We start from the raw sequence: 16,422 nt of genomic DNA, 5'->3' as shown, positions 1-16,422 counted from the left end.
TGTTTTGTACCTAAAAACAAAAGCTTCTTAGAAGAAGATCAAGATTTTTTCTGCATTTTCTGAGTAATGCTAGTTGGCACTGGTCCCTCTTGGAGACAGAGGTGCCAATTGGGAGGGGGAATCGCTTTCTATATTTATCACTCTATACTCTTTGGAATTGGTAATATTACCCATCAAACGCTACAAGCCTGGGAAAATGTGCCGGATTTTTAGGAAAGGGGAAACAACACCAAAACGTCAAGCTATCTTAATAAAGTACACACCATCAGATTCAGCATATCAGAGAACCGTGTTGTAGAGGTTTCAAGCTCCTATCCACAAAAATGTGGAATTTTGAATTTTCTCCAAAGATGTCCAACCAAATTTTTGGCTGCCATTTGATTCAGCAAAAGCTCCAGTAACTATGCCTCTGGGGATGACATGACCCTCCACAGCCCCTGTGGAAAGGGCTGTAAGTTATGCAATTTGACTATTGTTTCCAAATAGCATTTTTAATTGGGAAACATACGGAATTGTTTGGGGGGGATTCACAGAGTGGGAAGAGGAGTTTTCCTGCATGGTTTGAAAAACAATAAGAAATTAGATAAAAAAGCAATTTTTTTTAATTGAAAATAGGGAGTTACATTAAAACTTAAAACGAATAGAAAATATTCTGTATATGAGGGGAGTTACCTCCTCCCTACCCTTTGCTCTTTATGCTAAAGTTTGACTTATTTTTCTATTTCTTTAAGAATGACTGCTGAAACACAAGGCCTTTGAATCAGAATAATGAACTCTTTAAGTCACTGAAGAGTTCTAAAAAAGGAAAATTTAATAACTACATAAACACTTCAAAACACTTGAACTTTAAAGTTTAACAAAATTAAGCTTAAATTAAAAAGGAAAAAAAGTTGATCCATCAATCATATTATTAGTTCTAGAAATTTTAATCCATGGTCTCTGGAATAGGAACATTTTATTTAGATGATTAGAAATACTTCTTCTAAAAATGTAGATGGCAATCCTTGTAATTTACAATTTGGCTCTTTGACATGCTTATTTGAAAAAAAAAACAAAAAAAAACAGTTGATCATTTATTTAACTTAGGAATAAAAAAAAACAACAACAAAAAATAAAAAACTCGCAAATATTAAAAAGAAAATATTGATAATCTCTTTGAATTTGTAGTTCAACGAAATTGGGCTGAAACTAAAAATGAAGAAGATTAAATCACCATTGATTTTGTTCCTATGGGAAATTTTAGTTCATGCTCTGTTGAATAGGAGCATTTTAGTAGAATACAGTGTGTACACAGTGTACAAAAAGTGTACACAGTGATCCTTATAATTTGTTATTATAACACAGGTGTAGCAGAAGGAAGTTTGCCCCCTCCAAAAGTAATTTTGCATAACTGGACTGATATTGAGCTCGGGTGGAAAAGGAATATGCCGGTTGGAGCAGGAATGATCAATATGGGGAACACATGCTATTTAAATTCCACACTTCAGGCTCTTTTCCATGTCCCATCATTTGTAAACTGGATACTCAATGAAAAGAAACACAGAACAAGGTGTAATCAAAGAGGTGAGTTTTTTTCTATTGTATGGATTTTGTGTTTTCTGTAAAGTACTAGTAGATAATTAAGGGCAAAGAGATTTAAACTACCAAGAACATGAAGATAAAACTTCCGATGCTCCCTTTCACCATTTTAGGTCTATTCATGCCTGAAATCCTAATTTTTTAAGATTTTTCTTATGGTTGTTTGAAAACTATGAAATTATTAGGGTACTGTCACATTTCAGTCAGTGTTGCTACGTCAAGTCGTGAAAATAAACAAGTAAAACTAATCAGCTAAACTTGTCAACGCTTTTTGTTTGTAAGAATTCGAGATTTAATAATCTGATGATCCTAAACACCTTCAAACAAATTTTCACCTTCTAAGGCTGTGATGCCATATGTTTATAGCTTATTTTTTTGCTGATTTTTAGACGCCTTTTCTTTTTTTTCTTTTTGTTAATTTGCCACTTGGCACTGCCAAGAAGTGCCTGATTGCAGATGGAGGTCTTCTTCATTAAAAAATGAGGTCCCATTATTTTGTGAATTTTTAAGATATATGTGGTTGTATAAATTTTCACTTAACCAATTCCAACTATCAGATTAAATTTTCACTGTCCTTGGTACTTAAGAACAAACAGATTTTAACAATAGAAGAAAAATCGAAAAAGCAAACAATTCCTTCCTATATTGATTAAACAGCAAACATGTGCTTGAATGAGGGTGTACCATTAGGTGATTACACAACTCATTTTTTAAACCACCCGTTGCTCTAGATTCAAATGAGATATAGGAATGTAGATTAGATTAATCTGTTTTTAAACACACGTGGTATGGGTCTACAGCTATTATAAGTTTCATTTTTTTTGCTACCCCAAAACATTTGAAAACATTTTTTCACATTAAAGCCATTTTCAATCCAGGTTATAACCTCATCAAAATTTTCACATTTCCCTAAGTTTTCTTCCCAGCTTTCTATTCTAGTTGACAATGTACCAGCAGCATATTCACTTCTGTTCAGTAATTTTATCTCTGGTAAATTTGACCGTGTCGATGTAAGCAAATTCCCCATATTACGTTTGGGATATACAGGATGTCTTCACCCACCAGAAATCATCCATGGATCCCTAAAGAAAATGACAAGTTTTTGTCCAAAAATCAATATGAGTGCTCCTTCATTATAAAGAGACATTTTTAATCTTGCTTCCTTAGTGTCTACTAATCTAACAAGACACATTTTCTTTTTTCGAGTCGAATTGCAACAGTTTTTTTTTGGAATAATAGTAAAATCCCTTTTTTTATTATTTCTTTCTTTTTTATATTTTTTGATGTTGAGATAAAGCAGTGGCTCCTAATCGATTTTGGGCCATGCCCTACCTAAGAAATTATAAAGTCCTGATGGCCCCACTCGTAATATTTAAATTTATTTTTTATTTATAAATTTTTTTATTCAAGATTTTACATATATTCCCCTGAAGGAAGCGTTGGGAATCACAGAGATAAAGTAACTTAATGCTAAGTTTTAATTAAATTAAAACTTAATTAAATTAATTAAGTTTTAATTAAATGGTAAACATTACAGTTACTTTGTGTAGTTTACTTTTGGTAATCAATAAGCCTACCTGATTATTTATTTGTATGTTGATATTCAGAATATGTAGAAACTAATCACAGTCTGTAATGACTGAATAAATTGTGAGATTTAGAACCTATAAAAAAGTCTAAAAATAGGTTTTTGAAGTTTTGATAAGATGTATAATAAATATTGTGGTAGTGTTCTGAACATATGAATAAATAACGATTTTCTGAGCTTACGAATGAATTACGATTTTCTAAATATACAAATGGATTATGATTGTATGAACGTTTAAATGAGCCACGGTTTTCCGAGCATACGAAGGAATTATGATTTTCTTAGTTTACAAACGAATTACGAATTTTTAGACAGGCTGAGCATTCTGTTTTCTGAACGTACTGATGAATTATGATTTTTGAAAATGGCAGGTTTTTGACAATACCGTTGAAAATACTGTTGACCTGACAATACCCCCATTAAAAAAAACATATCACTTAAACTCCATTATTTTGGCGCTTCTCCATATTGATAGTAAAAAAAAAAAAAAAAAAAAAATTGTGTGTTGTGTAGCCAGAGTTAAGTTTTCACTCTTTTTTTTGAAATTGTATTTCTATTTATGATCTTGATCCCCAAATAAGCTATAAGAACGTAAATTAGGTAATTGTTTTGTCAGTTTTACCTGATTTGATTTCGAGGCAGAGTCACTCCAATGAAAACATTAGGTGTAACTTGGAGTCTTCAAAACTTTTGAATACCTTTTTTTTTAAGATGTTGTTCAATTTTCTGAACATCCAGTTTTTTTTTATGACCTTGATGCCACAATGATATATACTAACGCAGTCTTCTCCATTTAATAATTTGTTCCCTATGGAGAAGTTTTTCCTCAGGCATTATTAAGTCAGTGAGAGTCAATAGGCTCTTTGGAATTTTGAGTTACAGAAATGAGAAGCTCGGACTTGAATTTTTTTTTTTTTTAATAAAGGTGTTATTTAAAATCTAGTAAAAGTATACTTAGTAGTACACAGTGACGAGTTTTAGTTAGAGTAAGTTTATTAGAAAAAAACTAATAAAACTTTTTAATTAGAGACCACTTTAAGTAGTCCCTAATTGGGACAAAAATTATATAAAAATAATATTAAGTAATCTACTTAATATGATTTTTATATAATAAGTCAATAAATTTTTCAATAAAAAATCACCCAATGGATGCCAAAAAGGAAAATATTCAATTTAAGCCTACCAGTGTCAAACATAAATATATAGGTCCTCTTTTTTATTTTAATTTTGCCGGTTTTATTTAAATTTTTATTAAAAAAGTCTAACTTTTTATAATTTCCTTTGTGTACATTTTAGTATACTGGGTCCCGAACTGGGGCACTCTCATAGAGCACCCCCTCTCCCCGGAGAAAGCTTGTGTGACAAAGTTATCCTGAATATTACCAAAAAACTTGCAATTTACGGATTGCTTTACTCTTTGTGAAAATAAATGCTCATGTGTTGCAGATTTTCTTTTATATGATGCATATCTGTGCAATTGTCGACGCCTTTGTGACATTTATCTTACCATTTTGGAAAAAATAAGTGAAAACTGCACAATAGCAACTAGAAGTCCTCCCTGAAAGCACCCTCTCCCCCTCCAACAAGTATGTCCGTTTACCCTAAATATTTGACTTGAAACCATAGACTTAACATCTTGAAAACATTAAAAAAACAACAACAAAAAAACATTGAAACTTGAAAACATAAACATAAAATTTGACAATTCTGTAATTTATTAATTTTTATTATAAAATAAACTTATTTCATTATCTCTCTATTTTATTAGTTTATTTTTCTTTTTTGATGACGTAATACAATACAGATTTTTTACTTAGAATGCACTTATGCAATTTCTGCTACAGCGATGAATTTCTTATCAGCAGATTTGTGGAATAGAACAGAGATGCGCCCTCCCACTGTTCTTTTTTGCTTGTGCTTGTTTGCCCATTTTTGTTTGTTCTTGTTTCTCCTTTTGTTTGCCCATTATTGTTCTTGCTTGTTTTAGTTTTGTTTCTTTGTTTTTTCTTATGTTTCTTCAATGTTTTTGTGAACATATTGTTTAATATTAATTTGTTAATGCATAATTAAAATATTATTAGGCCCAGACGGCGCTCCCCAATGCGTGCTGTGTGCTGTTGAAATGACGCTAAAAACTAGTCACGACAAATCAGGTGGTACCATAAAGCCATCATATGTCTATCGGCGACTCAACGGTAAGTACCTAAACAAAGATTATTGTATTGATTATTACTTATTATTGCAATAATAAAAATTATTATTGTATTGTTGAGATTATTGTAATATGTATAAGTATTCATGAAGTTGATGGTTTACAAAGATAGGGTGATAAATATTGCTTCACTCCACAAACAAAATATATACACACACACACACATATATATATATATATATATATATATATATATATATATATATATATATATATATATACATATATATATATATATATATATATATATATATATATATATATATATATATATATATATGTATATATATATATATATATATATATATATATATATATATATATATATATATATATACACTATATATATACTATGTACGCTATATATATGCTATAAAAAGACATTAAATTACTTAAACAGCAAAACATTGGTAATTGCAAAAACATTTGTGTTACATTTTTATTTAACAAGGGATTACAACAATTCAAAAACCCTAAAAAAGTAAACCAAAAGCTTGAAGCTTTGTAGATATTGTTGTTAGAAACCGGACTTGCTTTAATAATCAAATATCCTTGAAAAGGCAGCCAATTGTCTCAAATTGTCTGCGGTTAGAAGACAAGCGACTATGAGATTCCATATATAGAAGCCTGCCGCGTGCCGAATGCCAGGGTCCAGCTTATTGAAGCCGCCCGGTGGCTTCAATAAGGACAAATCAACAAGATCAGTCAATTGCACCAGGGACAATATTCCCCTTTCAAATACCAGAGCTTGCCCTGAATCAGTTGGTCGAGCCCTCATTGTCGGTCCGCATATAATATGTTGTTGTTGTTGTTTGTTTGTAGCACTCCTGGGCAAGCTGCCCATTGTGCACGTCTCCATGACGCATATAATATTACCGGTCTTGATATTATTTGACGATGAGACTGCCATCTGTTAAAGAAACCATAATACCACCTAACCTTCTACAGGAAGTCTCTGTGGACAGAATCGAACGCCTTCGGAAAATAAATGTCAGTGGCAATAATCTCAGTTAGAAACTTGTTCGATTCATCAGTTAGTATTCTCAAACTGAATATCAAATCACCACGAGATCTACTCAGCCTAAAATCATGCTGATCATCTCTTAGTATTGCATCCGACTGAAGACTTTTCTTCCTATGGTGTGTAGAGTGATATCCCATCAGCTATTGCAGCTGATTGACCTACCTTTTTTTAAACAGCTTCAACATGATTTATTTCCTCCTGACAGTAGGGATATTTTCTCCAATGAGAAAGGACCGGTAAGTTCTCAATTCTGAGAGAGAACTTTGTGAAGCAGTTTGTTCAAAACTTGGGCTTTATACTTAAGCAGGTTTCACCAAACGTACGTACTTCTATGCTGAGTGGTCAATTTATGTTACGTTAAGTGTAACCTTTCACACTTCAACAAGTCCTTTCACACTAGGCTGACATAAAAATCCGTAAAACCATCATAATTATCATATAATATCCTCACTATCGTCATAAGCAAACTTTAAAAAAATCTAAACGTGGAACGGAGATGGACATTAAAGGTCTGGTCAAGCGTGAGGCTTTTTTAAAAGGCTTATCAATTTCTTATGTGAATTTATTAATTGCTCATTCAGTCTTCACACTAGACTGACATAAAAATCCATAAAACGATCATAATTATCATCTAATATCCTCACTATCATAAGCAAACTTAAAAAAAAAAAAATAATCAAAAACGTGGAACGGAGATGGAGATTAAAAATCTAGCATGAGGCTTTATAAGAAAGGTTATCAATTTATTTTTTTGGATTTATTAATTGCTCATGCAGAAATTCCATTTTATTGCTGCTATATTGAACTTTTCCCTAACCTAACGTAAACTTACGAACGTAAAATTCTTGGTAGAACTTGAGTCTACTCAGTACTACCTATGTTGTGGACTAGATTTCCTCTGTAAGATTCACACTTTCTTGTACTTGTTGCACATTTAAGTCGCATCCAGGCTCATCGTGGCGCCCAGCAGACGACGACATGTCTCCTTCCAGAGGTTTCGCTCGAAGGTGGCAGGATCTAAGATCTCCAGCCACTGACGATCCTAGCGACGGCCGTATTTGCTCCTAACGACGGCCGTATTTGCTCGTAATGACGGCCGTATTTGCTTCTAACAACGACCGTATTTGCTCCTAACGACGGCCGTATTTTCTGAACCCTCCGATTGGCTCCAGATCAAACTTCACTGTCGCGAGCAACGTCTTCTTTCAGCCTCCTGTTTTCTTCCTCCATGCTAGTAGTGGTAGACATTAGAAGCAAAGATGTATAAAGTAACATAAAGTCTTAAATTATGCTAATGGAAAGGTTTTATTGGGTAGTGTGAAAGTATCATTAGAAAATTAAGGCTACAAGCCGCCAATTCCTGCGACTTCACTGTTTTTAAACATATTTAATGTTGTCTTTAATTCGAGCAAGCTATGGGTTCGGTCCTTATACCAAGCTGAAAAAACTGGAAAATTCATTCGGAAAACCTAGAGGATTTTTCGGATGCGGGAAGTTCAGCACCTCTTTAAAGTACTCCTTAATCCATATCTTCTTTAAGTCTCTAAATGCTTGCATACAAATCAGGTGGATATTTTGAAATGTTGCCGTGTAACGACATCTATGATGGAAATGTCAAAATATGTTGCCATCTAATAAAGAATCTCATTTTTATCTCAACACTAGCAACATTCACAGAATATTGCAATTCTTTGTAAGCGATAGATGCAAATCAAAACTTGACAAATATTTTCGTATGTCGACTCTTCAGAACCTCAATACTTACGGTGAGTTTACTTTCATTATCTATTTAGATATTGTTTTAGTGCTTCCACAATCCATAAGAAAAGATTGTAGAAGCTATATCTTCTACCATCATTGTCTATATCTTCTTCTTTTTGTTAATAGTTCCCTGTCTTTACCCTCGATAGTAGAAACCGGCTTTCGGAGCTCCAGCAATCTCTTCCCTGATACGATCCACTGTCCTTTTATCTCCTTTAGTAGGGTATAATAGTATACATTTGAATAAATATGCACAAAGTGTGTGATAAAATGTCCACAAATATTTGTCTCTTCTTGTTTTTGTTACTACTATATTTCGGCTTCATGCGTAACTTGGTTTTCTATAAAGTATTATTATTTGATATACATATGAAACATCTGAAAGCTATTCGCCAGTGATTTACATTGTGGAACAGTGCTGTTTCTGACCTCTCTTGTGGTTAGTGCAAATTCTTGATTATTCCCCCCCCCCCCGCCCGTGTCTCCCACAAAATTTTCAGGCCAAACTTTAACAAAGTTTCCACTTATTAACAACATTGTTTTCAATTTATTAATTAGCTAATGATTTAATTTTGATTATTGTAAATTGTTATTCAAATTATATCATTACTATTAATTGTTTTAATCATTATTATTTAATTATTTTCAATTATTTTTTATTTTATTAATTAAATAACAATTTATTAATTATTTTCATTTATTATCTGCGCCCTCTACTTTATTTTAATAAAAATAGCATTTCAAAAATTACTAAATGATTATAACCGCTAGATTATTTATTTGAGATTTTGCGCCCCTAAAATTTTTGCGCCAGGGACAAGTGTTCCCTCTGCCACTCCCTAAAACCGCCTCTGTCCTGGAGTGCCTGAGGGCATTCTAAATGTCAGGAGGTAACACGTCTGTGAATAGCTTCAATTGTAAAATTTGCTGTTGATCCTTTGTCCTCCTTTTTAATTTTGCTTTAGTCTTCTTTTCTTTTTCTACTTCGCCTGTTTTAGTCTTTGTTTTGGTTATAGTTCTTCTTTCCCCTTCTTTTTGGTGCTCTTATTACTTCAGAAAAAATGAAATACACTGATTAAATGAGCCGGAAAATTGGTTTAGCAGACTCTTTTATCTATCGTAAAGCTTGTGGAATAGGTTGAGTAGTATGGGTGGATTCACAGTTTAAAATATTTGCCATTTCTCGTGATGTTGGCCTTATCCTTTCGTATTTATTGTAAATTCTGAGATTTTTTTGGTGTTTTTTTTTTATTGCAGGAAATACACTCACTAACTCATTCTTACAGGGGTGATACTAAGCTTAAATATTGTTGGTTATTTCTGACATTTTGGAATTATTTTATTCCATCACTTTTAGCTATATGCAAACACTTGGTGCATGGTCGTCAAGAAGATGCTCACGAATTTATGAGGTATTTAATTGAAGCAATGGATAAGTCATACCTCATGAGTTTAAATGTCAATAAGTAAGTCTCATTTTTTTCTTTTTCTATTTTAATTTCTTTGTTTAGTTCTTACTGTACTTTGATCTTCTATTCTACTAATGCTCTTCATCTACTGTTTCTGTACTCTACGCTTTATCTACTATTATTTTTTTCTTTACTCTGTGTCTTATTCTATATCTGCCTTTTTTATGGTTATTGGTTGTGAATGACTGCGTAAGGGCTTTGGTGTAGAGAGCCTAAAGTTCTTTGTCTGGCGTTGCTTAGGGATTAGCTTGAAAGCTTGTCTGACTGCCGTCAAGACTTCTGTCGAAATCTTCATTATTCCTTTTGAACAAACACCTATTCACCGAAGTACCTTTTTCCCCTCTTATCAGGCGACAGAACTTTTCCCCTACTACAGCCAATTTAATTGCCACTTTGGAAGTGCTAGTTTTTTTCTTTTTTCATTCCTTTCTTTTTTATGTTTCTTTTGGACGGCTATGAGACATGAGTGACTGCATAAGGGCCTTAGTTATTTCTTCTAGGGATCCTAAGGTTCCTTGTCTGGAGTTGCTTAGGGACTAGCTTGAAACTTTGTCTGACTGCCATCAAGATTTCTATCGAAATCTTGATTATTTCTTTTATACTCACCAATATTTACCGAAATATCCTTTCCCTCTTTTATCAGTCCCTCAGACCTAGACTCTTGCCTAGCGGCAGCACTTTTTCCCAAACTACAGTCAATTTAATTGCCACCAAGTAAGTGCTACTGATTTCTCATTCAATTCTTTTTTGTGTTTTTTTTTACGGTTATAATGCGTGAGTGACTGCAAAAGGGCCTTGGTGATTTCTTCTAGGGAGCCTAAGGTTCCTTGTCTGGTATTGCTTAGGGACTAGCATGAAACTTTGTCTGACTGCCATCAAGTTTTCTGTCGAGATTCGGATGATTCCTTGTGTTCTCACCCCTATTCACAGAAATATCCTTTACCCCGTTTATCAATCCTTCAGACCCAGACTCTTGCCAAGCGGCAGTACTGTTTCCCAAACTACATCCAGTTTAATTGCCACTAAGTTAGTGCTAGTTTTTCAATTCCATTCTTTTTTTATGTTTCTTTTCCCTGGCTATGTGGGGTGAGTGACTACGTAAGGGCCTTGGTGGTTCCTTCTAGGGAGCCTAAGGTTCCTTTTCTGGTGTTGCAAATTAACTTTAAGCTTAAAACTTTATCTGACTGCCGTTAAAATTTCCACCGAAATTCGGATTATTCTTTTGGACCACCCTATTTACCGAAACATTCATCCCTCCTTTGATCAGTCTTTCAGACCTACTCACCAAGTGGCAGCACTTGTTGGCAAACTAAAGCCAATTTAATCGCCATATTTTAGATATGAGCAAAGTTGTGTTCCCGCTTTCGTTTTAATTCTGGAGTATGAGCGGAATTATGCCTTGTGCTTTTTAAGCAATATAGGTTTAATATCGAATTGAGTGAATGAGTTAGTTGCTTTGCTTCTTTGCTTTACTTTGTTTTTCTTTGGATCTCATTACTTTGCTTGTTTGTTTCTTTTTTATTCTAATGGGTGAATATCACTGAATGGGCTAGTTATAATTCTTGAGTTTAAATGCCACAACTAATCGCTAGTTTTTTCTTCTTCTACTTTAAATACTCTATCTATCTACCATTTCGTATTTTTCTTTTTCATGATTATGTGTGACTATAGAGTGTGACTGACTGCTTAAGCCTCTTAGTGATATTACATCTAGTGAGCCTAAGATTCCTTCTCTGGTGTTGCTTAGGGACTTAAAGCTTGAAAGTTTGTGATGCTATCGTCCTTTTGAGCCACCCTATTCATCGAAATATCGTTTCCCTTTTGTCAGTTTAAAGCAGCGTATTCACCGAAATATTCTTTACCACTGTTCTCAGTTCCTTAGACTTGCACTCTTTCGGCAGCGGCAGCACTCGTTTCCAAACTACAGCCAATTTGCTCGCTGCATGTGAGATACAAAGTGTTGTCCCCGCTTCTATACAGTTTTATAATTCTGAAGTGTGAGCGTAATTATGCCTTGTGCTTTTGTAAGCCATATGGGTCCAATATCGAATTGACATAGTGGGTTAGTTAATTCGTTTTTTTCTCTCTCTTCTTTGTACATCAAGCATTTGACGAACAAAATTAGTTTTGGCGTATGACTAGTTTTCGTGATTTTATTGTGCGTTTTGGGTATTTTTCAAAGATTTTCCATATTAAAAGGAAATTAACTTTGTCAAATGAAGTCTGACCAAACCCATACATCACCGTATCCACAACGAAGGTTGATATTTTATAAGAAACGAAATTCTAAGATCTAACAATATCCAAGGCTTAGCAACTAAAATCTATTTTCCTAAAAATAAGGACTATGACGAAAAATAACAAAAGAGTTGCTATTGTTCTGCTAATATCCATCTTCAATAAGATCATTCTACAATGAACTCATGAGCATTCACATAAAATATATGCTTTCCTGTTGTTTATTTATGTCTCACCAATGATCGAATATCGAAAGTTGCGAATATTCAAAATATTCTTTAAAGTATGTATTTTTTTGTTCTTTTCTCAGTCCTACGAGGATACTTCCAATCATTTAACTTCTTTGGAAATGAATTGACAACTCATTATGAATGAATTGGAAATGACCAATTAGATTGGATCTAATTAGATCAATTAATTGAAAAAGAATCCAAATTATTATGGGCTTTAATTAGCTAACTAACTTTAATTAGCTGGTTCTTCCTCCCTTTTAAGACAACTTACTAAATAAATCAACTATAATGACTTTATATTATTATAATAACTATGCATATAACTATGTTGAGTATATCTACTATATATTTGCAAACTAAATTGTATTAACTTGATAGAATGCCAACAGATTCTTACTCCAAGAGAAATTTGTTAGCGAGTCAAAGTGATCAGGGACAAAAGTATTTTGACCTATTTTTAGACGCCCTAACGCCCTCCTTCCCAACAAAATGTATGTTCCTCTTGGCCAAGAGAACGATCTCTGGAATTTTTTTGTCAATTGGACGGCTAATATGTTAAAATTTTGCATAATTTAAGGCCCTCACCCTAGTGGCTGTGGGGGTCAATTTGACACCAGAAACATGCTGTAGTTCCTTTGTACAAGATTTTATTCGTGATTTAAAATTGCAGTCAACAATTGTAGAGAAGAGGTTGTTTCCCACTACCTTCTTGTATTGTATCAGTCAACAAACGAGGTTATGAAATATATTATCATCATTATCATCATATATCATAATCAGGGACGTACGCAAGGGAAGGGGCTGAAAGCCCGAAATCCTAAATTTCCCAGATTTCCGGACCAACATTGCTATATTGAAAATAGCAAATATGTTCTTTTTGCTATTAGACCCCCTCCCCTCCTGAAAAATTCTTGTGTATGTACCTGATTATAATCACATTCTTGATTTTAAGATTTGATTTTATTACTTGATACCTTCTGTTAAAAACCAATAGTGCAGTCAATCTAAGTTAATTTTAGGGTTTACCTTGAACAAATTGTATTAGTTTTGATTTTGGTATCATTCGAACCGGAAAAAAATTCTCTACGACGTATAAAAAATCGGTCGAGGCGAAATTGACGTTTTTTCGTCTTTTCTTCTAAAATAAGGACTTTAAAAATTAGTTAACTTGCACTTTTAAAAAGTCGGTGATAGAAAAATCTGGTACATAGATCACGAATATGGACTCGGGTCAGTGTTTTGACCATCCCTGAGTCGTTTGATCCCCCCCCCTCCCTTCCATCCACCCACACACACGCGAGATAAAGCGTGCATTAATATACGTTGGATATTACACGAAGTCGGATCCACGGGGAGAAAATTTACACTTCCTTTGCCAAAATGCTAGGAAAAAATCATGTCCTAGTATCTTGCATATTTTGTCCCCCCCCCCATGCACTCTCAATCAAATAAATGGTTTTGAAAACAGATCAAAATTATCCCGTATCTGCAATGTTCTTCAATGCTCTTGGTGAGAAATTATTCAATAGATGCGGTGATGTGCAAGAACAAGCTGGCCAATTTTGCCGACATTCGAGTTTGAAAAAACGTGTACGCTGTATGCTTACTGATCAATTTTGACTTTTAGTTAACTTTTTAGATGCATTCAAGATCCAAGGTAGCCAAGCTGAAATCGGGGCATAACTAAATAGTGAAAGAACGTGATGGATACATTTTACTTTGAGCCATCAAAAGTAAGGATACATCTTATTGTCAATAAATACTGCTTCTCTACTAGAATGATTGAGATGTACGGGGGATAACCACAACTTTATAATTATACTTACGGGTATGACAAAAATGTCTTGTGAAGTTGTTAAAAGCATCTGAAGGGATTGGTGTTATTCATAGTATAAAGCGACCAGCTTCCAATGCACGTGAAAACCGGTTTTACATAGGGGGGTTGGAGTTGAACCGGAGGTGGATTGAGCCAGAAATTCTCAATTATTCAGACACTATTTGGTGAAAAATTGTACAAAAATTAGTAAGTGTGTCATCTAGCCTTCATGTCTCAAGGAAGAAATCCTATTTTGATTGATTGATCCTTTCAAAAGTTAAACATAAAAAACTGTTTTAGGTAGGTCAATTTTTTTCTGGCAAACATTGGTGTTTGGAAACTTCATTTGCAAACAATTTCTGAAATTCTCCCTCACCTCGCAGCAGCTGGTCACAGCAACTACACAAAGTCGGCAAGATTGTACCTACAGCAGATGAACAGACTTGAACATACAAGCCCAGCACTTTTCCGGTCTTTCGAAAAGGGCTTACACGTTGTGAGAAGATTAGACAAATTTTGGGTCGGCTTATCTACAGATTTGGTCATAGAACAAGAACTGATGAGAAGTCTGAAAGCGGCAACCGGATCGACTAGAGGTAGAGGAATGACGGAGGTACAGAGACTTCAATGGGAAATAGGACGTTCAGCCTGTGCTCATGTTAATCTTCTGATACAAGAATTCAGGGATGTTTCGAATCACATAAGCGACAAACACAAAGAGTCAAAGACACACAAATAGTTATTGACTTGGTCGAGCCGTCGTCTCCTTTCGAGGGTGATCTACAAAGACACACAAATAGTTGTTGACTTTGTCGAGCAGTGGTCTCCTTTCGAGGATGATCCACTATCGCTTCGAAGTCTTGCTACTGGCATGACTGCTGCAGAAAACGTGACCACCGACAAAGCATTGGAAATCAGGAAGAAGATTCTTGACGGAATGGTAGGGAAATCTCCTAAGGAGCATTCGTTCAAACGGAAGGATCAAGCATTCCTTGTGATGGCGAAGCAAAAAAATGGTGGAGAAATCCATCGTTTAGACCCTTCGTTGCTGTTTCAGCGTCTTATTACTATACCCAAAAGACTGAATATGGAGGAAGAATCTTCATTTAAATATGAACTTTGCTCCTATCCTGCGTCGCTTTTAATGATACTGGCACGTTCCGAAAGCAAAATAAACCAGAACTAGCAAAAGCTATCAAGCGAATTTCAGAAATTGATACTATTAGATAAAAACATAGGCTGAATTGCACCTCCGTCTTAGAAGAAGGCGCTTTGCTTCACAGGATTCCCTGGGCGAAGAAAGAAACATATTAGGAGATTTTAGACCGATGTTGGAACAACGTTTTGGCAAAATATTCAGACACTATTAATGTTTTGGTGGCTACAACAACGCTACTTCGACAAAAGATATGACTCATCATAAGCGAAACCGTGTCACTGGACGGGAAGCACTTTTTAGCCGAGAAATAAGACCGACCAACGAAAAAGAGGAATTTCTTTCGTGCAAAAAAATAAAGGCCGTTTCGTCAATGTACTTTCTATATACGAGGCAAAGGTCTTAGAACCATACAAGCTAAAGCTGATGCTGACTTGCTTATTGTGCTTACAGCGTGTACGAAGACTTGGGACACTGTAGTTATCGGTGACGATACCGACTTGTTCGTGTTATTACTTTATCATTGTATTCCTGAGCACCGCAAAGGTCTATCTGCACCAAAGAGATTGCGCTTAAGCGGCTGAGAGACAACGAACAGTTTAGGGAAAATCATTCACCGTTTTCTAAGATTGATTCTTCGAAAGAAGAGAATAAAGTAGCGGGAGAAGCAGCACTTTCTATATCGTACGGTGGGAAATCTACTGACAATCTTGACAGTTTCCGACACCGAGTCTTTCAGCAGAAAGTAGCAACGTCTACAACTTTCTTCCGTCCCGAAGATCTACCTCCTATTTCAGTATCAGTGAAATTTCACTCTTTTTGACCCTATCTTTAAGTACAAGATTAGACTGGGCTTCAAAGCCCTACCCTTGATCCTTAGAATTGGGGATGGAGACTTCAGAACGGCATGCTGTACCCTATAATCACGGATCTTCCAGCTATACCTAAGAAAATTCTCACCGTCGTGAAACGTGGTTGTAAGGGATCCTGTCAGCGCGGCTGTCATCGAAATGGCATCGAATGCGACATTACTTGCGAATCTTGCAAAAGGACTAGTTGCTCTAATGCTCAGGTACGAATCGAAGATAAAGAAGACACGTGATTAATTAGATAAATGTAATGAAGCTGCAGTCCTTTCGCAATTTCAAATTATCTGTGATCTTCTGTTCAAATTAAAATCAAGGATTTAGCATAGTTATGAGAAGATGATTATTGGATTGTAAGAATTGAGGGTGGTCACGTTTAGAGTGGGGGAGAGGGGGTAAAATGACATGGAAACGACTTATTTTCTGCATTAGCAGTCCATTTTTTTGTTGTATAAATTCACCTTCGCGTCATGTTGTTCTC

The 16,422-nt window shown here is 34.7% G+C and overlaps 1 protein-coding gene across 1 annotated transcript in view; it reads left to right on the top strand.

Annotated features, from left to right (window-relative positions):
- LOC148940278 (ubiquitin carboxyl-terminal hydrolase 36-like) overlaps window positions 1–16,422 on the top strand; it is a 72,857-nt gene that overhangs the window by 23,149 nt on the left and 33,286 nt on the right. Inside the window, exons 3-5 of the mRNA XM_089106458.1 lie at window positions 1,345–1,563; window positions 5,248–5,361; window positions 9,521–9,629. Coding sequence (XP_088962584.1) covers window positions 1,345–1,563; window positions 5,248–5,361; window positions 9,521–9,629 — 442 coding nt within the window. The remainder of the gene's footprint in view (window positions 1–1,344; window positions 1,564–5,247; window positions 5,362–9,520; window positions 9,630–16,422) is intronic.

The sequence above is a fragment of the Artemia sp. Qi Xiang Cuo genome, chromosome 20 (assembly GCF_049724085.1).
Source record: "Artemia sp. Qi Xiang Cuo chromosome 20, ASM4972408v1, whole genome shotgun sequence".
NCBI lineage: Eukaryota > Metazoa > Arthropoda > Branchiopoda > Anostraca > Artemiidae > Artemia > Artemia sp. Qi Xiang Cuo.
This window is presented reverse-complemented; position numbering and strand designations above follow the sequence as displayed.